At 69.8% G+C, this 20,572-nt stretch overlaps 2 protein-coding genes across 2 annotated transcripts; both read left to right on the forward strand.

Annotated features, from left to right (window-relative positions):
• The first annotated feature begins 55 nt into the window (after window positions 1-55).
• CHLRE_04g214545v5 (uncharacterized protein) lies at window positions 56-8,487 on the forward strand. Its single transcript, XM_043061664.1, has 5 exons — window positions 56-548; window positions 684-891; window positions 1,161-2,144; window positions 2,393-7,035; window positions 7,233-8,487. Exons 1-5 carry the CDS (start codon window positions 541-543, stop codon window positions 7,693-7,695), a joined length of 6,306 nt encoding a protein of 2,101 aa, XP_042924957.1. The 5' UTR covers window positions 56-540; the 3' UTR covers window positions 7,696-8,487.
• A 58-nt stretch (window positions 8,488-8,545) lies between these two features.
• On the forward strand, window positions 8,546-20,537 carry CHLRE_04g214657v5 (uncharacterized protein). Its single transcript, XM_043061668.1, has 22 exons — window positions 8,546-8,641; window positions 8,981-9,187; window positions 9,529-9,632; window positions 9,856-9,955; window positions 10,229-10,570; window positions 10,873-10,994; window positions 11,172-11,277; window positions 11,660-11,802; window positions 12,133-12,186; window positions 12,443-12,508; window positions 12,770-12,859; window positions 13,132-13,206; window positions 13,379-13,460; window positions 13,878-13,939; window positions 14,284-14,385; window positions 15,088-16,608; window positions 16,831-17,388; window positions 17,599-17,670; window positions 17,943-18,101; window positions 18,437-19,379; window positions 19,668-19,908; window positions 20,011-20,537. Exons 1-22 carry the CDS (start codon window positions 8,626-8,628, stop codon window positions 20,102-20,104), a joined length of 5,259 nt encoding a protein of 1,752 aa, XP_042924958.1. The 5' UTR covers window positions 8,546-8,625; the 3' UTR covers window positions 20,105-20,537.
• Window positions 20,538-20,572: the final 35 nt, after the last annotated feature.

Consider the following 20,572-nt stretch of genomic DNA (forward strand, 5'->3'; position numbering starts at 1 on the left):
CACCTCAAGTCCAAGCCGCAGGCTTCCCCATTTACGCCACATCGTCCGTAACAATCATCAAGTTCTAAGACCCTGACCAAAGCTGAACTCTGTGCCCTGGCCATCTGAAGCGAGAGCTGGTGAGAGCTTGCTCGCTTGTGGACAAAATGTGTTGATAGGAAGCTACGTGCTTGCTGTATACCAACCTATATGCAAAGAACTCGCTTCTTGGCGCCCGGCAAAAATCGCTCATTGCGCTCGCCGAGATCCTTGCCCCTGCTGTCTTCCCTGACTTGTTCGTGCATTCACATAAGCTCGTGTGCTTGGAACATATACGTCGCAAACGCCTGAGACACAAGGCGTGCGTATTTTGACGATCTTTGCGACGCCGCTCGCGTTTGACAAAATCCCATTCATAACAACGATAACTGCAGTAACAAAGTCACTTGAAATCAGAAGATCCAGGAGCGGCTTATTGGCAAAGAGCAAGCTTGCGTCCCGCAGTGATGCGGGCCCTCGGGTGAAGCCGATGGACACGTCCAGACTCGATTCTTGCTATAAATGTTGAGGTGAGCCTTGTTGCAGTCGTCCGGTGCTGAATGCGGGTGGGAGGATCGAGCCTAGGTGCTTGCGTGGCGATTCGACCTGGGTTTTGAGCGCAAATACACACAGCTGAACTATGTGGGCCTTGCAAATCCGCGCAGAGTCGGCGCGGCTGATGTCGGGGTCGGCCTCGGCGGTGCCGGGGCTCCAGGCAGCGCCGGCGGACCGCCCGCCCCCTCCTCGCGCAGCCACCTCGCCTCGCGCCGCGCCGCCCGCGCTCGCTGGTCCGGCGCCGCGTGGGGCGGCGTGCTAGCTCCTGATGCTCTCTTGGCGGCAGGGGCATGTGGTCGCGCTGCCGGCCCGTTCAAGGTGAGGAGGTTGGCGCCTGTTGATTCATGTCACAGGCAGGCTTCGTGACCATACGCCAGGTGTTACCAGGTGGTAACAACTGAGGAGATGTGTGGTGGGGGGAGGACGGGGGCACCTGTAGGGCCGGTCAGGGGCTGTACCCGACGGGCTCTTGGCAGTGCCACGTGGATGGGGAAAGGGCATCAGCAGCTCGGGCTTTCTGGTGGCTACGGCGCAAGTAATACACCGTCTGGGCCGGCATTGCTAACTGGTTGGTGGATGCTCTGCAGGCCTCACGCGCCGCGACCCCCGGAGCGTCCTCCTCGCCACAGCCGCAGCCGCACCAGCCCCCGCCGGCCCGACCAACCGGCAGCGGCTGCAGCCCTGCCCACCACCAGCACCAGCACCACCACTTGCAGCAGCACCCACAGCACGGCTTTGCGCCGGCCGTGGTGGCGGCCGCGGTCTCCTCCGTGTCGTCCACCGCCGCACTGACCGCCGCCTCGGCCTCGCCTTCCGCGGGCCCCGACGCCCGGCCGGCCGGGCCACTGGAGCTGACCCCGGCCGTGCATGGCGGCGGTGGCTGCTGGGAGCTCGCGCCAAGGCTGCCGCACCCAGCAGCAACTGCCGTGCCGACTGCGGCAGTGGCAGTGGCGGTAGCAGGGACAGGGGCAGTGGCAGGAGCTGCGCCGTTGCCTCGTGAGCACGCTGGCTTGAACGCTTGCGAATCTGCCGCGGCGGCCAACGTCCTTGTTGTGGCGGCACCGCACCTGGTCGGGCGGCGGTATGTGCATTCCAGTGTGGACCTCAACGGCCACAGCGCTGCAGTGGCGGCAGTGACGCCAACGACGGCAGCGGCAGCAGCGGTGCAGTCCGACCCGTCGGATGCGGCGGCTGCGGCGGAGCAGGTGCGGTTGCGGCGGCTGCAGCAGGACGCAAGCGGCGACGACGCGCCCAGCACCTCTTACGGCGGCGGCAGCAGCAGTAGCAGCAGGGGCAGTAGCGGCAGTGGCAGCGCTCGCCGGTCGTCACGTCGTGCAGGTGTGCGGCGGAGATCGCCACTGCCGGGCAACACTGCTGGTGCCATTCCACAGGTGGCCACCGCCGCTGCAGCAGCAACAGCCAGCAGCACGACGAGGGCCGCAAGTGAAGACCAAGGCCAGGGCCAGGGCTGGGGTCCCCTCTGGACCCGGCAGCAATGGCAGGCGCTGGCCGGCGCTCCTCTTTCCGGCGCGGCACTCACACGAGCCTTGGCTAGCGCTGAGAGCTGGCAGGTGGGTTCGTTGAGCAGGACGGACCGCTAATGAAATTCCAAGGGGTTGGGGCGAATGAAACCGTCATCAATACCATGTCCAAAAAGGGGGTGTTGGGGCTGTGCGCGCAGTGGTGCAGCCAAGGGGGGGGGGCAAAGGCCTCCCTGTGCGGTTGTGTGCAGCTGGTCGGGTGCTGGGCCTGTTCCTCCCGAACCCCGCCCCTACCTTCCACATCCCGCACTTGCGGCTGCTGACGTGATCTGCTGCAGGAGCTGGGGGCGCTGCTGCTGCTCGCCACTGCCGCCCAGCCCCAACCGCTGGCCCAACCACCACCGCAGCAGTCCCAACTGCCGCCGCCTCTGTCCGCCGCCAGCGCCGACCTGCTGAACTCCACTCATGTGGCGGCGGCGCTGGTGGCCCTGGCGCACCTGGCGGCGGAGGAGGAGGCGGCGGCGGAGAAGGAGGAGGAGGGGGCGCCGGGTCCGTGGGGGAGGCAGGGGGCGGGCGCAGTGGAGGCGCCGGTGGGGCCGGCCAGCGCGGATCCGGGTGCCGTTGAGACGCCTGAGGAGGACGCCGAGGACGGGGACGGGCGGAGCCCCCAAGAGGAGCAGCAGCAGCCGCTGCGGCTGGCGGGTGGTGCGGCGCTGGTGGCGGCGGAGGCGCACTACGGCGGGCGGCTGGGGGCGCTGGCGGCGGAGCTGGCGGCGGCGGCTGTGGCGGCGCCGCGTCTGGCCGCCTTGAGCGCGCGCGAGCTCAGCAACGTGACCTGGGCCCTGGCGCGGCTGCGGCAGAGGGGCCACCTGCAGGACCCGGACCCGGACCAGAGCCCCAGTGCCGCCGGCACGTCGCCTGCCGCGGGCTCGGGGGCGGCGTCAGGGCGGTGGCCGGGGTGTGCGGCTGCTGCCACCGCCCTGCAGTGCGCGTGCGGCCCCCGGTGGGGTCAGTTCAGTGGGCCGGAGAGCGCGGTGCTGCTGTACGGCATGGTGCTGCTGGCGCTGGGTGGGACCAGGGGGAAGGGCCGGGGGGGCACGGACACGACCGACACGGGGCTGTCGGCGTGGGACCTCCTTGGGCCGGAGGAGGCCGCCAGCAGCAGCACTGGTAGTAGCAGCACTGGCAGTAGCAGTGGCTGTAGCATGAGCTGGCTGGCCGCGTGGTTCGCGGACTCGGCGCGGCCCGAGGTGGTGGGCGGCTGGGGCCCCCGCGGCCTGTCCGCAGTGCTGTGGGCGCTGGCGCAGCTGTGGGACCAGCCCTCACCCTCGGACTCGGCGGCAGCTCCACCTGCCTCCTCGCCCTCCACGAGGCGGCAGCAGCTGCCGCCGCTGCCGCCGCTTCCTGCGGGCTGGTGTGCCGCTGTGCGTGTGCGACTGGCGGCACAGCTGCCTCACCTGCACCCGGGCCCGCTGGTGGGTGTGGCCTGGGGCATGGCCCGACTGCAGACCTGGCTACTGCCGCACAGCGCACCAGGCCTAGGTGCCGGTGAGGCCGGCAGTAGCAGCAACGACAGCAGTAGTAGCAGTAGCAGCAGCAGCCCGGAGGCTCTGCTGGGCACGCTGGTGCGGGTGGCGACGCGGCGGGTGTCGGCCGCCCCCACCCTCCGAGACCTGTCCCAGCTGTCCTGGGCGGTGGGGCGACTCAGTGCGGCGCTGTGGGGCCAGCAGCAGCAGCGGCAGCAGCAGCAGCAGGGGCAGGGACACGGAGACGCAGGCCTGGCGCTGCAGCCGTGCCCTGTGCCGTCACCTCAGCCACAGCGGCCGCCGGTCGTAGCAGTGGCAGTAGCAGAGGCAGAGGTAGTGCCGGCAGTGCCGGCCGCTGCCGCCGCTGCCGCTGCCGCAGCTGTTGGGGCCTCCCCCACTGCAGCCTCCCCCGCCGCCCCTGCACCCACGTCGCCGGCACCTACGGCCGCACCGCGGCCCCCGATAGCAGCGGCGACCTCGGGCCCCCCTGCACCTGCTGCTGCCGCCTCCGCCTCGAGCCCTACCGCCTCCGCTCCCGCCCCGCCGCCTGCACGTGACTGGGGCGCCTGGGCTGACCAGTGCGACTCGCCCTTTGCGCTGTGGGAGGAGGAGGAGGGCGGACTGCTGGCGCCGCCTTCAGCCACACGGCAGCAGCAGCGCCGGCAGGGCGCCGGCACCGGCATCTGCACGGGGGGGCCCTCCCAGCCGCCTGCGGCTGCTGCTGCTGTCAGGTCGCCGGTGTCCCTCATGGAGCGACCCAACCGCAGGGCCGCCAGCCAGCAGCAGGGGGAGGCGGGGAGCGGCTCCCCCACGGCCTCCCCCACGGCCTCCCCCACGGCCTCCCCCACCGGCTCCCTCAGCTCCATGGACGTGCCGGTGGCTACAGCGGCTGCGGCTGCGGCAGCTGTAGCGGCTGCAGCGGCTGTAGCAGGGGCGGGCAGCGCCTTGCGTTCCATGGACGGCATTAGCGGCGGCAGTAGCAGTGGCAGCGGCAGTAGCAGTGGCTGGCGGCGGGCACACGAGCAGCAGCAGTCGACTGCCCTGGGCTGCGGCGGCGGCTGGCAACAGCAGCACCAGCATCAGCACCAGCAGCGTCACCTGCAGCCTCCGCCGCCGCCTGCACGGCCGCAGGACGCCAACGTGCAGCGGCTTGCGCAGCTGGGCCGGTGCGTGGTGCAGCGGTGGCAGGAGCTGTGTGGCTACAACACCACTGGCGCTGCCACCAACACCACCGCCAACTCCAGGTCCACATCAGCATCTGGCGCCGCACGCAGCGCTAACGGCTCCAGGCCCAATGCCAGGCCCGCATACCAGCCCCAGAGCCCCCAGCACCCCCAGCACTCCCAGCACCCACAGTCGCACCCCCAGCCGCAGGTGGCCAGTCCGGGTGACGTGGCGGTGGCGGCGGGCGCCTGGGCACGACTGGGCTGGGCGCCGCCGGCCGCCCTGGCGCGCCGCTGGGTCAAGGCGGCCTGCAGGCGCCCCGAGGACTTCGGCGCGCAGGGCCTGTCCAACCTGCTACTGCTGGCCTCGGGCCCGGCAGCTGCTGCTGCCGCCAGCGGCAGTGGCAGGGTGGGCAGTGGCAGTGGCAGTGTGGGCAGTAGCACCGGCATGACCGCTCTGAGTCGGGAGCTGCGGCCGCTGCTGCCCTCACTGGCCGCGGCAGCCCTCCGACACAGCGCGCCGCCGCCGCGGCCCCTGGCCCCGGCCCCGGCCGCCCAGTCACTTCCGTCACTGCCGCCAGCTACTGCCAATGCTACAGCCAGTGCCGCCGTGATTGCACAGCAGGCGGCGAGGACGCTTATGGCGCTCGCGGCGGCGGCTGCGGCGCGGCAGCGGCGGCGGTCGGCGGCGGCTTCCCCTGGCGCCGCCGGGTCTGTGGCTGGCTCCACCACTAGCGCCCAGCGGTCCCAACGGCGGCGACTGTTCCGTGTGGGTGGTGGTCAGTCAGCCGGGCCGGCCTGGGGCGCGGCTGCGAACAGGCTGCACCGGCTCCGACTGGCGGCTGCTACGGCGGCTGCGGCCGCCGCGGGCGGGGGTGGCAAGGCGCACAAGGACCGGCATGGCGCGCACAAGCACTCGCAGGTGCAGCAGCACACACAGCAGCAGCACGCACAGCACTGGCACCAGCACCCACACCCGCGGCACGACCGGCCGCAGCGCTTCCCAGCGGCGGCTGCCGCGGCGGCGGCTGAGGGCGCGGCACGGCGCCGCCGCCGCCGCGGCCCTCGTGAGGTCGCAGAGGAGGAGGAGGCGGCGGCAGTAGCAGCCGGGGCGTCGCCGTTGCATCGGCGTCACCAGGTCGGCGGCAGTAGCAGCAACGGGCCGGCGCTGGAGGCCGCGCAGCGGGCTGTGGCGGCGCGGGCGTGGGCGTCCCTGCTTGCGTCGTCTTGGTCAGCGGCCTCCGATGCCTCGAGCGCCAACAGCGCTGCTGACAGCGCGGCCCCCGCGGCCCCCGGCATCCGGGCTCGGGGTGAAGACGTGGTCCGTGGCGCCATTGCGGCCGCACAGCTGGGAGTCACCCCCGGCCGCGGGCAGCTGACCCGCCTGCACACAGCACTTCTGCAGCTGCTACAGCTACAACCGGGCTCGGCCCCGGCCGCCCCAGCCGGCGGCCCGCTACAGCCGCCGCTGCCGGAACTGCCAGACCGACTGGTGCTGCCGCTGGCTGTAGCACTGGCGCGGCTGCAGGCCCGGACGGGCGGCAGTAGCAGCAACGCGGTCGGCTGTAGCAGCCAGCTGGCGGATGCCCTGGCGGCGCGCTGCCGGCTGCTGCTGCTGCGCCACCCCGACTGCCTCGACACCAGGCTGCTGCAGCCGCTACAGCCGGCACAGCCGCTACAGCCGCGGTCGGTGCCCGACGCTCCCAGTGCAGCGGCAGGAGCCCCGGCAGCAGCATCAGTGGCGGGGGCAAGCGCGGATGCGGGTGCGGGGGCAGAGAGCACCCCCGTGCAGCCCCCACCAGTCCCGCGCCGCGCACTGCCGCTGCGCTCCCTGACCGCCATGGGCTGGGCTGTGGGCACACTGGCAGCCGCCTGCGGGCTGCTACAGCCGCCGGCAGTAGCAGCGGGCGCACCGGGAGCAGCCGCACCAGTTGCTGCCGCCGGCAGTAGCAGTAGCGAGGCTGCCAACGGCGCTGCAGCAGTGGCGGTGTTGGAGTGGCGGCGGCTGTGGGTGGCGGCGCTGGCTGCACACGGTGATGTGGTAGCGGCCGCAGCAGCTGCAGCCGCTGCAGCCGCCACGGTTGCTGCCGCTCCTTCCTCCCCACCTTCTGCCTTGGGCTCTGCGCCTGCAGCCGCGGCGGCCCCCAATTCCGGCGGCAGCGGCAGCAGTGGCGCTAGCAGCAGCTGCGGCGCTGTTGAGACGGAGCTGCTGCTGGGGCTGGTGTCGGCCTGGGCGGCGCTGGGTCTGGGCGGGGCGGTGGAGGCGGCGGTGCAGGGCCGACTGCTGGCCAGGTGGGTGGCGCGGGGGGGCGGGGGGGGCTCGAGGTGGGGAGGAGAGGTGGAGGAGAGGCGTGACGTGCTGAGGGCGGGGACAGGGCTCTAGGCACGCTCGCACGCTTACCCACACACGCATTTCATCTTCTGTCAAGTTGCACGCACTCATATCCACTCCCGCCCTGCCCACTCCCGCGGCCACACACCCCACGCAGGCTGACTCCGGAGCTGCCCTCCCTGCCCGCGCACCGCCTGGTCGCGCTCAGCGCCCAGCTGCGCGGGGGGCTGCGCTGGCGCCTGCCCGCCGCCTGGGCGGACTGGCTGGAGGAGTGCCGGGCCGCGGCGGTGGCGGAGGCGGAGGCGGCGGGGGCGGCGGGGGCAGGCAGCAGTCGCCGCCGTCAGCAACAGACGACGGGGAGGAAGCAGCAGCAGCAGGAGCAGCAGGAGCAACAGCAGCAGCGTGAGGCGGCGTTAGGGGTGGGGGCGGCTGTGCGGCGGGCGCAGCCGGCACGGCGCGGGCAGGGGCCGACGGCGGGACGCGGGCGCACAGGGGCCGGCGCGGTGGCGACAGATGCGGAGACGGAGGTGGCTGGGACAAGGGCTGCCGCCGGTGCTGTTCGCAATGAGGTGGCGGCGGCGGAGGTTGCGGTGCCGGCTGCGCGGCGGTCCCGGCACTGACCCACCGCACACGCACGCATACATGCACACACTGGCGAGCTCCGTTCTAATATGTTAGCACCCCAGGTGGGTCATTAGGTGGTGCACTAGGCGGGGCCGGGTGTGGGGCCCGGACTGGGGTTGTCCGGGCGGGAGGCAGAGTCGGTGTGCTGCGAGTGTCTGTGTTTGCATATAGCTTCAGGTAGTGTGAGCGCGCCGGTGTGCTGCAACTGAGTGTGTTTGGAATGTCATTAGCAGAGCAGCTGGGATTATCATTAGCAGGAATGCGTGGGTCTTGCACGTGGCAGATGGCAGGTAGTGCAGTGTGAGCACCGGAAGGCATAAGACACGCCGTAGAGCAGGGCGTCAGTCAGGAAGGACACCGTTCAGGAGCCACTTGCGGGTGCACCAGCGGCGGATGTGGGCTCTCGGGCTTTGTATGATAGGCGCTGTGCCTTTGTGTGGTAGGCGCCGGAGAAGATATCCCCATTTTCAGGGACGACGAAGACCAAGGAGTGAACTCGTGAACTGGTGATGGGTGAGAAGCCTTGTGTTTGGGGTGCGGTGGGCATTGAGTGCAGCCAGACTGCGAGGCGAAGACCGAGTAGCTCAGCCCGACAGGCAGCGGGAGGAGATTGCGGCATAGAAGTAAAAGCCGGAGTCGTGTGTTCGTTGAAGTGTTTGTGCGAACGTGCGAGCTGCAGATGCTTGAGACCCGCGGGATCTCAAGAGGGGTGGCAGGTGCTCTGGAGGCCCGGGAGGCCGCGCCCGCCCCCAGCCACGGATTCGTAAGTCCACATCACTTAAATGGCGCGTCAATTCTGCTCCTTTCAATGACTTAGTTCATCTCGCTCCTCACAAAGAAGACGACCGAACACTTTGCAACCTGAGCTTGACGGGCTTGAGGCCCCCAGCTCTGGCTGAGCCACTACGCACCTAGCATCAGCTGCAATGCCGGCCCAGCCAGGTCCGGCCGCAGCAGGGCCCACCGCCGGTGACGCGGCCGCAGCCGCCGCTGAGGCGAGGGGCGGCCCCGGCGCACTGCCGCCGCCGCCACTGCTGCCGAGCTGGCCGCCCTGGCCCCGACCCCCCACCCAGCCCCCCAGTGGCCCTGCAGAGGCAGGGGGGCCGGGACCAGGAGGGCGGTGGCAGTGGGGGGTGGGGCCGCCCCTTCCAGCCGCGGCGGAGCTGCAGCCGACATCAACAGCAGTAGCAGCGGCAGCAAAAGGGGGCGGGGGACGAGGAGGAGGAGGGGGGGATGGGGCAGCCGGCGGCGTTGGCAGCATCAATCTGGACGGCAACACAGCTTCAGCAGCAGCTGCAGCCAAACAGCCGGAGCAGCAGCAGCAGCCGACACAGACGCACCGCGCGGGTCAGCAGCAGCAGAAGCAGCACCACCCGCACATGATCAGCCCCCACCCGGGCCCCGGCGGCCCTCAGGGCGGCCACGGGGGCGGCCACGGGGCCGCGTTGGGCTGGGGCGCGTTTGCGGGGCTAGCGTGGGCGTCTGTGGGTGAGTGGCGGGGAGGGGGGGGTCCGGGGGGGGGCGAGCGGGGGTGACAGGGGGACAGGGCGCCTCCTGCAGTCGCGTCAGGGGCAGTGTCAGGGGCAGGGGCGGCGAGGCGCATGCGTGCACGACTGTGGAAATGGATGGGTGAGTGGGGGCGCTCACAGCCTTTCACTGCTGTGCGTGTATTTGGCAGCGCTCGCCTCTCCCACACGCCAGTCCGCCCCTCCCCTCCCGCTCGCCTCCTGCTGCACATGCCCCCTGCCCGCACCCCCTCCTGCCTCTGCCCCTGTCCCCACCCCCTGCTCTCTTCCCCCCTTCGCCTCCTTCTCCTGCCCCCCCCCCAGGCGTCATCTTCGGCGACATCGCCACCAGTCCCCTGTACGTGTTCACCAGCGTGTTCACAGAGCTGCGGTCGACGGCGGGGGGCGGACCCGGAATGCCCGACAGGGTGCGTGGGCGCGCGTGTGTATGTGTATGAGCGTGTGTCTGTGGTGGGGGGATGTCGGGTGTCGGGTTGAGAACGAGGGCGCGGCATGGGGCCACAGATATCGAACATACAGGATGGGCGCATTTCCCTTCACCCCCCCCCCCCCCACGCGCGCGCCTCCCCTAATCTCCCTCCCTCCTCTCCCTCCCCTCTCCCTCCCTCCCCTCCCCCTGTGCGGCGGCAGGCGGACGTGCTGGGTGCGGCCTGCCTTGTGCTGTGGGTGCTGACGGCGCAGGCGGCCAAGTACTGCGGGGTGGTGCTGGCGGCAGACGACAGGGGGCAGGGTGGGTGAGGACAGCGGTGGGTGGGTGGGTGGTGGTAGTTCATTCCGAACCAGACGGGGGGGAGTGGGATTCGGTGTTTTGCACCGTCGCAGTCGGAAGTCAGGTTGTGGGTGGGTGGGTGGGTGGGTGGGTGGGCGGGCGAGGGGAGACAGTGCGCGGCCGCACCGCGGACTGGCTGCCCAGGGTTTGATCCCGCTGGCCTTCTCAACACCTCACTCGCCCCTCACACACACCTCACTCACCCGGCCCGCGCCCCCCCCAACCTCCCCCCAGGCGGCACCTTCGCTCTCTATTCCCTCTTGTGTCGCCACATGCGCATCAAACCACACGGGGCCAGGGGACCGCCGCCGCCGCCGCCGCCGGCAGCAGCAGCAGCAGTAGCAGCCAATGGCAGCGCCGCCGCTGCCGCTGAAGCAGCCGAGCAGAAGCAGCAGCGGCAAGACCAGTGGCGGCGGCGGCGGCACATGCGGTGGTGGCAGTGGGGGTGTGCGGACGCGGAGGCGGTGCGGGGCTTCTTCCGCCGCAGCCGGGGCGCGCAGCTGGCTCTGTGGGGCGTGTCGGTGGTGGCGACCTCCATGCTCATTGGGGATGGAGTACTCACACCCTCCATATCGGGTGAGGGGGGAGGCTGTGTGTGTATGCATGTGATTGTCGTCTTGTATGTGATTGTGGTGGTGCGTGTTTTGGGGCAGGCGGCCTGGAACGGACTGGGTCGGGTAGGGCTGCGCCCCCTTTTGAGAAGCAGGGTGTGGTGAGCACCCCACCTGGGTTCTACGCTTCTAACTCTACTTTTACGACGTACGGCGGCTCGCCCCTTAGTGCACCCTCTCACCACCTACTCCCCCGCCCCATCTCACCACCTACCCCCTCCCTCCTCTCCCCCCTCCCTCCATCCCCCTCCCCCCGCCTCTGCGCAGTGCTGTCCGCGGTGTCGGGTCTGCGGGTGGCGGTGCCGGCTCTGAGTCAGGAGGTGGTGGTGGGCGTGACGGTGGCGCTGCTTGTGGGGCTCTTCACAGCGCAGCAGGCGGGCACAGGGCAGGTGCGGACTGGGAGGGGCAGGGGCGGGGGTTGTAAGTACCAGCCCAAACTGGTGGGTGGGGGGCGCAACCGGGAAATGGGTGTGAGAAGGTAAAAGGGTAACGCGCTGGCGTCCAACTCACCCAATATGTGCCCTCCCCCGTACCCGACCCCCCCTCCCACCCCCCTGCCCACACAGTTGGGGGTGGTGTTTGCGCCCGTCGTTGCGCTGTGGCTGGCCGTCAACGCCGGCCTGGCCCTGTACGGCATGGCCACACTGCCGGGCGGGTGGGGCGTGGTCGCAGGTGCGGGTCTGTGTGGGTGTGTGTGTGTGTGTGGGGGGGGGGGGGGTCGGGTATTTGCAGGTAGGTGTGTTGAAACGGAAACAGTTCAAGTGTACGCCCGCCCATGTGCTTTTCGCAGGCTGTGTGCGTGTGTGTGTGTGTGTGTGTGTGTGTGTGTGTGTGTACCTGTGTGTATGTGGTATATGTGTGTGGGTGTGCGGGTGTGCGTGCCGTTGTGTTTTTAAATGGGGCTGACATCCCCAAACCAACACCTTTCCTGCCCTCGTCCCCCCCACAACCCACAAACACCTCTCCTCCCAAACGGCACCCCCTCCCCGCCTTCCTCCTCACACACGCCCCTCCCCCCCCCCCCACACACACACGCACACACGCCCCGCCCCAGCCCTCAACCCCGCCCACGGCGTTTCGCTGTTTGCCCGTCACGGCGCCGCGGCCTGGCGCTGCCTGGGTGGTGTGATGCTGGCGGTGACGGGCACGGAGGCGCTGTTCGCGGACCTGGGACACTTCAGTGCGGGCAGCGTCAGGGTGAGAGCGAGAGAGCGGGTGGGGAGGGGAGGGAGTGTGGGGGGTTGCAAGAATGTTTGGAAAAGCGGTACAGGATGGGGGGGTGCATACTGGGGGGTGGGGTGGGGTAGAGCTGTGTTGGTGGTGGGTGGGATCGCTGGGGTGGGTGGGGTAGTGCATTCCGCATTCACCTTTCCCATCATGGACAATGGGAAGCGACAAAGGGCGCGGAGGCGAAGCACACGAGGAGGCTTGAGACTGGCAGACTGGCGAAGGCAAGGGGCAGAGCCCACACGCGTCGCTTGGTTTGGGCTTACAATCGACTGCCCCTCCACCCCCTCCCCCCCCCAGGCTGCATTCCTGGGTCTGGCCTACCCCTGCCTGCTACTCACCTACTTGGGCCAGGTGCGTGTGTGTGTGTGTGTGTGTGTGTGTTGTGTGTGTGTGTGTGTGTGTGTGTGTGTGTGGCGGGGATGCTCCTGCTGCTGCTATTTGCCCTGTCGCTTGGGGCTGCACCCCCAACACACCGGGCGCTGGTCCCTGTCACGCGCTGTCGGGCCTCCCGGGGTGTCCGCCTGTCAGCACAGCGCTCTACACATATCAACCCCCGCACACTCACGCACTCAGGCACCCACACACGCACACCCACACAACCCCCCAGGCCGCCCACCTGCTACACCGGCCCTCCGACTGGACCGACGTCTTCTGGAAGGCAGCGCCGCAGCAGGTGCGTGCGTGAGTGCATGTGCATGTGGCAATGCAACAGCGCGGCAGTGTGTGAGGCGCACACACACACACACACACATACACTGAAGCCCCCTATCCCCCCCAACCTGCCTGTCGTTGCGCAATGATTTCCTTGTGCTCTTTAACACACTCCCACAGCTCTTTAAACACACGCACACGTGCAACACTCTGAGCCACCTCTCCTCTCCACTCCCTTCGCCCCCCACCTCACCTCCCCCCCACCCCACCCACCCCCCCCCAGCTGCTAGTGCCGCTGCTGGTGCTGGCCACCGCGGCCACCCTGGTCGCCAGCCAGGCACTCATCAGCGGCGTGTTCAGCATCGTACGGCAGGTGAGGTGGGGTGGGGGTGGGGAGGGGAGGGGAGGGGGGAGGTGGGGAGAGGGGGAAGGCGGTGGGTAGTAGATACCAGCCCAAACTAAACCAAACCCAATGGGGAGGTGAGGGAGGTCAATGGGCTGCGCATGCAAGTCGCCCCCGAGACCGGTGGGAACAGGTGTGGGGTCCCGGCGCACCCACCCCCCCAGCACCCCTCGCTTTCTTGACTGCGCAACCCCCCCGCCCACCCCCACCCCACCCCCCACACACACCCCTGGGCCCCACAGGCCATGCTGCTGGGCGCCTTCCCGACAGTGCGGGTGGTGCACACGGGGGGGCGGCGAGTGGAGGCGGCCACACAGGTGAGCAAGGGGGGCGGCGGGAGGGCGGGAGCGGCAGGGGAGGCGTGTATGTGTTAGGAACGCAAACCGGGGAATGGGACACACACATAGCCCCTCCCACCCACCCACACTCCAACTGCACACCTTCCCCCCCCCCTCTCGCCCCCCCTCCCCCTCTCCCTCCCCCCCTCAGGTGTACGTGCCCCTGGCTAACGCGGCGCTGCTGCTGCTGTGTGTGGGCTGTGTGTCTGGGTTCAGAGATACAGTGGCGCTAGGTGAGGCGGGTGGGCATAAGGCATGGAGGGAGGGAGAGGGGGAGGGTGGAGGAAAGGGAGGTTTGCTTGAGTGTGTGTGGGTTTTAGGGTTTTAGGTGGGCATGAGGCGTTGTGGAAGGGGCGTAGAGGGGGGGAGGAGGAGGGGCGGCTACTGTGTGTGTGTGTGCGTGTGTGGAGTGTCAGGCCGAGGTGTGTGTGTGTGTGTGTGTGTGCGTGTGTGTGCGTGTGTGTGTGCGTGTGTGTGTGTGCGCGTGTGTGTGTGTGTGTGTGTGTGTGTGTGTGTGTGTGTGGAAGGGACCCCCATGCACACACAGGATGCGGCCGGGGTTAGGGCTAGCCGTGTCGGCTCTCCACGTGTCTCCCCCCACCCCCACCCACCCACCCACACCCATCCCCCCCCTTTCTCCCCGCCCCCAGGCAAGGCCTACGGTCTAGCTGTGATGAGTGACATGCTCACCACCACAGCCCTGGTCACACTGGTGGGATGGGGCTGGGGCTGGGGTGGGGTTCGGGCTGGGGTGGGCTGGGGTGGGGTGGGGTGGGGTTGGGGCTGGGGTGGGGTGGGCGACTTTGGGGGATAATGGGATATAAGGAGGACAGGGGCGGTGGGAGTCCGGCACCAGCGGGGGCGGGCGGAGGCCTGTGTGGGGGTGTGCGGCACACTGTGCGGCCGCCCACTGACACCGCCAACACACGCCGTCCCCCGCCCCCCCTGATCCCTCACCCCGCCTGCCTACCCCTTTCGAAACCCCCCCCCCCAGCTACGCGCACACAGTAACCCTGCCATTCCCCCCTTCTCTCCCCCTGCCCGCCCCCCCCTCAGGTCATGCTGGCTGTGTGGGAGACGTCCCTGGCGCTCGTGGCGCTGTGGGCGGTGCTGCTGCTGGTGCTGGAGGGGGCGCTGTGGAGCGCCAACCTCGTCAAGGTGGGGGGCGTGTGACTGGGGTTTTAAGATGTGGCACCAGGGCGGGAGAGGCTGTGTGTGTGTGTGTGTGTGTGTGTGTGTGTGTGTGTGTGTGTGTGGGTGGGTGTGTGGGTGTGGGTGGGTGTGGGTGGGTGGGTGGGTGGGTGTGGGGGTGTGTGGGTACGTGGGTGTGTGTGTGTGTGTGGGTGTGTGTGGGTGTGTGTGGGTGTGTGGGTGTGTGGGGGTGTGGGGGTGTGTGGGGGTGTGGGGGTGTGGGTGTGGGTGGGGGTGGGTGGGGGTGTGTGGGTGTGGGTGTGGGTGTGTGTGGGGGTGTGTGGGGGTGGGTGTGGGTGTGTGTGTGGGTGTGTGGGTGTGTGTGGGTGTGTGGGTGTGTGTGTGTGTGTGGGGGGGGATGTGGGGGTGTGTGGGGGTGTGTGTGGGTGTGTGTGGGTGTATGGGTGTGTGGGTGTGGGTGTGGGTGTGGGTGTGGGTGTGGGTGTGGGTGTGGGTGTGGGTGTGGGTGTGGGCGTGGGTGTGGGTGTGGGTGTGGGTGTGGGTGTGGGTGTGTGGGTGTGGGTGTGGGTGTGTGTCACTCCGCTTGGCAGGTGCTGTGCTCCGGTACCACAAACGTCCTGAACATTGAGAACCCACTCCTCAAAACGTTTTCCCGCCCGTCCCGCCCCGCCTTCGTACCCCCCCGCCCCCTCATCCTCACGCGATCAGATCCCCGAGGGCGGCTGGTTCACACTGGCGGTGGCGGCGGCGGTGGCCAGTGTGATGCTGGTGTGGTGGGCGGGCAGCAGGCGGGTGGCGGAGAGGATGGCGGCGGCGGCGGCGGGGGCACGACTGAGGGCGGTGCCGCGGCGGCGGCGGCGGCAGGGCCCACCGGGACTGGGGCCGCCACAGGAGGGCGCAGGTGGAGGAGGTGGAGGTGGAGATGGCAAGCTCGGGCTGAAGGGAGGCCTCGGCGGCGGCGGGGGCGACCATGAGGGCGGGCCGGCGGCTCGTCCGCTACTGCTGCCGCCGCCGCCGCCGCTACTGCCGCCCTACGGCCACATTTTGAGGGTCAGTAGCGACCGGCAGCGACCCGAGCCGTCGGGCGGTGGGGGCGCCCGTGGGGTTGTGGCCGGGGAGGAGTCGCCTCGGCTGGGGCAGCAGCGGCAGCAGGGGCCGGACTGGGACTCAAACGACACTGCCGCCAGCAGTGACAGCCACCCACTCATGCACGCCGCAGCCGCAGCCGCAGCCACTGCCGCTTTCGGCGACACAGGCGGCGGCGGCGGCAGCCCAGTGGGGCAGTTAACGCCGCCACGCCCGCTGCCGCGCCAGCAGCCACTGCAGCCACTGCTGCTGCAGCCGGCGGCGGTGGTAGACTCACAACTGCAGTCCACACCCACCTACCTGCCGGCGCCGCTGCCGCCACCTGCTACAGCCACTGCTGTTCCAGCAGCTACTGCTCCTCGCGCCGCTACTGCCGCTGGTGCTGGCGCCACTGCCTCCGGCAGGCTGCTCGGCTGTAGCAGCTACAGCCCGCCTGCGATGTCTCAGCCGCCGCGTGGGCGTCAGGAGCACCGCCTGCTGGCGGCCCGGTCGGCAGCACCGGCGGCAGCAGTAGCAGCAGCAGCAGCGGCTGCAGCGGCTGCAGCGGGCGGCGGCAGCGGTGGCTGGGCGGCTGTGAGGCGGCGGTTCATGGCCCCGACACGTCTGTCGCCGCCGCCGCCGCCACCGCCCCCGCAGCAGCAGCAGCAGCCGCCATTCCAGTCCCAGGCCCAAGCCCACGCCGCCGCCGCCCGCGCCGCCGCCGCCTTCCTCCTGTCGCCGCCTGCAACAGCCGCCATCAAGGCGCAACTGCAACAGCAGTCGCAGCAGCAGCGGGAGCGGGCTGGGGAGGATGCGGCAGAGGGGGCGCAGCCGCCAGTGCCGCTGCTACAGCCGCCGCTGCTGGGCCGCTCCGTGTCACTGGCAGTAGCAGCGGCCAGGAGTCTAGCAGCAGCCAGCACGGGCGGGCTCGGCGGCGGCGGCGGCATCAGGAGGCGCAGTGTGAACCTGCAGCAGCAGCAGCAGCAGCAGGCCGGCGGGGGCCGTGGCGGCGGCGGCGGCGGCGGCGGCGGCGGCGGCGGCGGCGGCGGCGGCGGCGGTGGTGCGGGAGATGGCGATAGCGATGGCGGAGGTGGCCTGGGTGGCAGTAGCAGCAGGGCCCTCGGCGGGCCTCCCAGTGGCGGCGGCTGTGTGGCTCTTGCGGCTGTGAGCGGCAGCAGCGAGGGCGGCAGCAGGCGGGACGTACCCGGCGGCAGTAGCAGCCGCAGAGGGGTCGGTGGCGGCAGTAGCAGCCACAGAGGGCCCAGTGGCGGCGGCGATGACACATCGCCCCCGCCCCCGCCCCTGTCCCTGCCCCTGCCCCGGCTACCGCTACCTCCTCTGCCACGCACGTCGACAACATCCACCTCCCCTCGGTCTCGGTCTCAGCCTCAGCCTCAGCCTCAGTCTCCGGACCGGCGGCTACTGCTGCGGCTGGGATCCCGAGCGGAGCAGCAGGCGGCAGCAGCAGCAGCGGCAGCAGCAGCAGCAGCAGCAGTGGGGGACCTAGGGCTGGGGCTGGGCAGAACGCCCGACATGCCGCCATCGCTGCCGCCGCTTACAGAGCGCCAGCAACAGCAACAGTTGGGGTACCCTGCTACAGCCGCTCCCGATCCCGCGCCCGCTTCTAACGGTGCTGCTACTGCCAGTGGCAGTGACTACGACTACGGCTACGACCTAGTTCTGGAGCTGCCCTCGGCCCACCCTCACACACAGCACCAGCAGCAGCGACTGCAGCAGCAGCAGCAGCAGTCGGCGGCTGCAGCAGTGCCGGCCGCATATGCCGCCGCCGCCGCCGCTGCTGCCGGCAAGCCGCCGCCGCCGCCGCCGCCGCCAGCCGAGGGCGGCGTGTCTGCTGCCCTGTCTCCTCCTCCTCCCCCTCCTCCCCCTCTGTCCGTGCGGCTGACGGTGCTGGAGGGTGTGGGCATCTACTACATGGATGAGCTGGTGAGAGGGGGTGAGGCGTGGGGGGGAGGGGAGGGGGTGGTAGCGTGGGTGTTTGGGTGTGAGGTGGCGGTGGCGGTTGGGTTTGGGAGAGGAGAAGAGCCAGGGGAAGGGGTTTCTGCTACATGTTTTGACTGCTGCCATCGGGGTACCACCAGTCCCTCCCCCTGAAGTCATCCCCTGCCTCCTCTCCTCCGTTCCTGTCTCCCCCAGACGCCTCAGCAGCAGCCGGAGGGTGCCGCCGCGCTGCCGCCCGTGTTGGTGCACTTCCTGCGCAACGTGCAGGTCAGGCGGGGGAGGGGGGTGAGGGGATCAGGCGATGAGATCGAGTGTTGGAGCTGGGCGTTTGGTTACCTAGCCTTTCAGCCAACCCTAGTTGGAGCCAGAGTGCGCTGTGGATTGCACGGCAGGCTGCCGGTGTGTATGTGTGCAGGGGTATGCTGCCACCCTCCCCAACTCCACCACCACCTCCACGCGAGCCGCCCCAGATCTGCAATCTCTCCCCCTCCCGCTCCCCCCGACCTCTCATCTCCCCCCCTCCTCGCTCCCCCCCCCAGGCCATCCAGGCTGTGGGCGTGTTCCTGTCTGTGCGGCAGCTGCCAGTGCCCTCCGTGCCGCGGAGCCGGCGGCTGGAGGTGCTGCTCCCACACAGCGGGGCCGCCGGCAGCGGGGCAGACATGGGGGTCGGCAGCTGCCTGCCGCCCAACTTCTACAGGGTGCGTGGGCGCGTGGGCGCGTGTGTGGGTGGGTGTGTGCACGGGTCGCAGTCCCCCTACCCTACTTTGTGCCGTACCACGTACGTCAACTTGTCGTACATTCGTTCGTGTGTGTATTTTGTCTCAGAGCGCAAGTCCTGTGTGGGGGGGGAGGGGGGGGGCGCTGTCTTCGCACCCGGCACCCGGCACTCGGATCCCTCCCCTCCCCTGGTCACACGCCGCGACTCACCCCTCCACTTTCTCCTCCTCCTGTGTCCTGTCAGACGTCTCCGTGTCTCTGGTCTCTTATTGGGAATGATGAGAAACAGGCCCCCCCCCCTGCCCCCCTCAAGCAGGTCATCTCCCGCTATGGCTACCTTGACCAGGTGGACCACGGCCCCGCCTTCTTGTCCGCCCTGTGCGGCGCACTGCTGCAGCAGCTGCTGGCACGAGGGCTGCAGGCGGCAGAGGAGGAGGAGGAGGGGGAGGCGGAGGAGGAGGAGGAGGCGGGCGAGGAGGAGGCGGGAGAAGAGGAGGAGGAGGGGGAGGCAGCCGCCCCGGCAGCTGTGCGACTTGGCGGCAGTGGGAGGGGGAGGGATGGAGACAGCGACGTGGGCAGTGGCGATGGCAGCGGGGGAGAGGACGGGGAGGATGAAGATGATGACGAGGGGGAGAGGGAGGCGGCGGCGGCGGACGCGGCGGAGGGCGGCGCAGGCAGATGGTTGTTCTGCCCGCAGGCCCACCCCCACCCCCACCCCCGCTACCACACCCCGCACTACCCCCTGCATGGAGGGCCACAGCGGCAGGAGGTGGGGCAGGAGGAGGAGGAATTGGAGGTGGATGCGGCGGATGAGGCGGCGGCCATGATGGCAGCTGGCGACGGCGGCGGCGGCGGCGGCTCCAGCAGTGGCGAACACGGTGAGGGCAACGAGGCGGCGGCGGCTGCTGCTGCCGCTCGGCCCACCCGCAGTCGCGGGCCGCTGCAGCGCCGGGGTCACGGCCGGATCCACGGCGGCGGCAGTAGCAGCAGTAGCATGTGGCCAATGCGCATTGCCTCTGCTACAGCCGCCGCCGCCGCCGCGCCCACCTCGCCTGCTACAGCCGCTGTCGCCTCAGCACGGGAGGGTCAGCAGCAGGCGCCGCAACCGCAGCCGCTGCAACAGCCACAGCCGCCGCCCCCTGCGCATGACAGATGCCGCCGCCGCCGCGGTCACGTGCGGCCTCCCCAGTCGGGTCAGCAGTGGGGGGTGGCGGAGGTGGAGGCGGCGGTGTCGGAGTTCCTGCGGGCGCGGCTGCACGGTGGGTGGGGTGGGGTGGGGATGGGGGTGGGAAGGGTGCTGTCCACCTTTCCCAAGCATGTCCCGCGTGTGTCGTGTGTGGGCCCTCATGACGTAGGGACGGGAGGAGGGTCGCGGATGGGTGGATCGCGGGTGGGTGGTCGGCTGCGCACCACAGACCACCCATGTGTGGGACTTAGGCCCAGGCATCGGGGAGCCGTCCTGCGTTTCTCCCCCTCATGTCCCATCCCACTCCACTCCACACCACACACGCACCCTACTGCACCTGCACCTGCACCTGCACCTGCAGGTGTGGTGTACTTCACCAGCCGGCCTCAGCTCCGCACCGGCGGCGCAGCTGCCATCCGCGCGCCGCCCCGCCCGCTGCTGCTGCACCCGACCCCGCCGCCCCGCCCGACCCCGCCGCCTCGCCCCCCGCCGCCGCCGCCGCCCGGCTCCTGCGCCGCCACGGCAGCGCCATCCTGCCCCTCGCCACCGGCGCCCATGGGGCCCCGCCGCCTGCTGCAGCGCCTGCGGGCGGGTCTGGTCTGGTCAGTACGCGGTGTGGGTCGTCTGGTCGGGCTGGCGGCGGCGAGTGTGTATGGTCCGGTGTCTGGTGGCGTGCGGTGGTTGGTGTGGGGTCTGTTGTTCAGGTGGTTGGCGGCGGTTGCGTACGACGACAGTGAGCGGTGGCGGCTGCCGGGGGAGGCGCTGGTGGAGGTGGGGATGGCCATTGAGGTGGACTGAGGGAGTGGGAGGTAGCTAGGGGGAGGAGGGAGTGGGACAGGAATGAGCGGGGGGCAGTGTGTGGGACGGAGACGGTGGACAGAGGCGGTGTGGGGGAGATGGGATGGTTGTCAAGTGGGTGAGGTTAGACCTGGTGCAGGGAGGGTTGTAGAGGGTTGTAGTGGCTGGGGACTGAGGGTTTGGGGTGGTGGACCGCTGGGGGCCGAGCACCGGGCCACCGCCTAGCAGCTAGCGGCTGGCGGCGGGTAGGGCACGCAGCGGGAGTTGGCACCGGACTGGCTGGGGTTGTGTGTGTCATGCGCCACATGTGCATGTGCACGCATGCGGCCACGTGTGCCATGATAATGGCCGTGGATGTGTCTGCCGGAGGCCGCGGTGGGCGTGGCATGTGTGAACCGCCTCTGTGCGTGGATAGAAAGGCAGATCGACAGATAGCGAGGCAGCAGGCCCTCAGGCAGGCAGGCAGGC

Source organism: Chlamydomonas reinhardtii, chromosome 4, assembly GCF_000002595.2.
Source record: "Chlamydomonas reinhardtii strain CC-503 cw92 mt+ chromosome 4, whole genome shotgun sequence".
Lineage (NCBI taxonomy): Eukaryota > Viridiplantae > Chlorophyta > Chlorophyceae > Chlamydomonadales > Chlamydomonadaceae > Chlamydomonas > Chlamydomonas reinhardtii.

Bases quoted from the DNA above. Each gene is read 5' to 3' on its own strand.
- CHLRE_04g214545v5 (XM_043061664.1), top strand. The intron at 2,145-2,392 runs GTGGGTTCGTTG...GATCTGCTGCAG, and splicing joins CTAGCGCTGAGAGCTGGCAG to GAGCTGGGGGCGCTGCTGCT. The intron at 7,036-7,232 runs GTGGGTGGCGCG...CACCCCACGCAG, and splicing joins CAGGGCCGACTGCTGGCCAG to GCTGACTCCGGAGCTGCCCT.
- CHLRE_04g214657v5 (XM_043061668.1), top strand. The intron at 12,860-13,131 runs GTGAGGTGGGGT...TGGGCCCCACAG, and splicing joins TGTTCAGCATCGTACGGCAG to GCCATGCTGCTGGGCGCCTT. The intron at 19,380-19,667 runs GTGGGTGGGGTG...CTGCACCTGCAG, and splicing joins CCTGCGGGCGCGGCTGCACG to GTGTGGTGTACTTCACCAGC.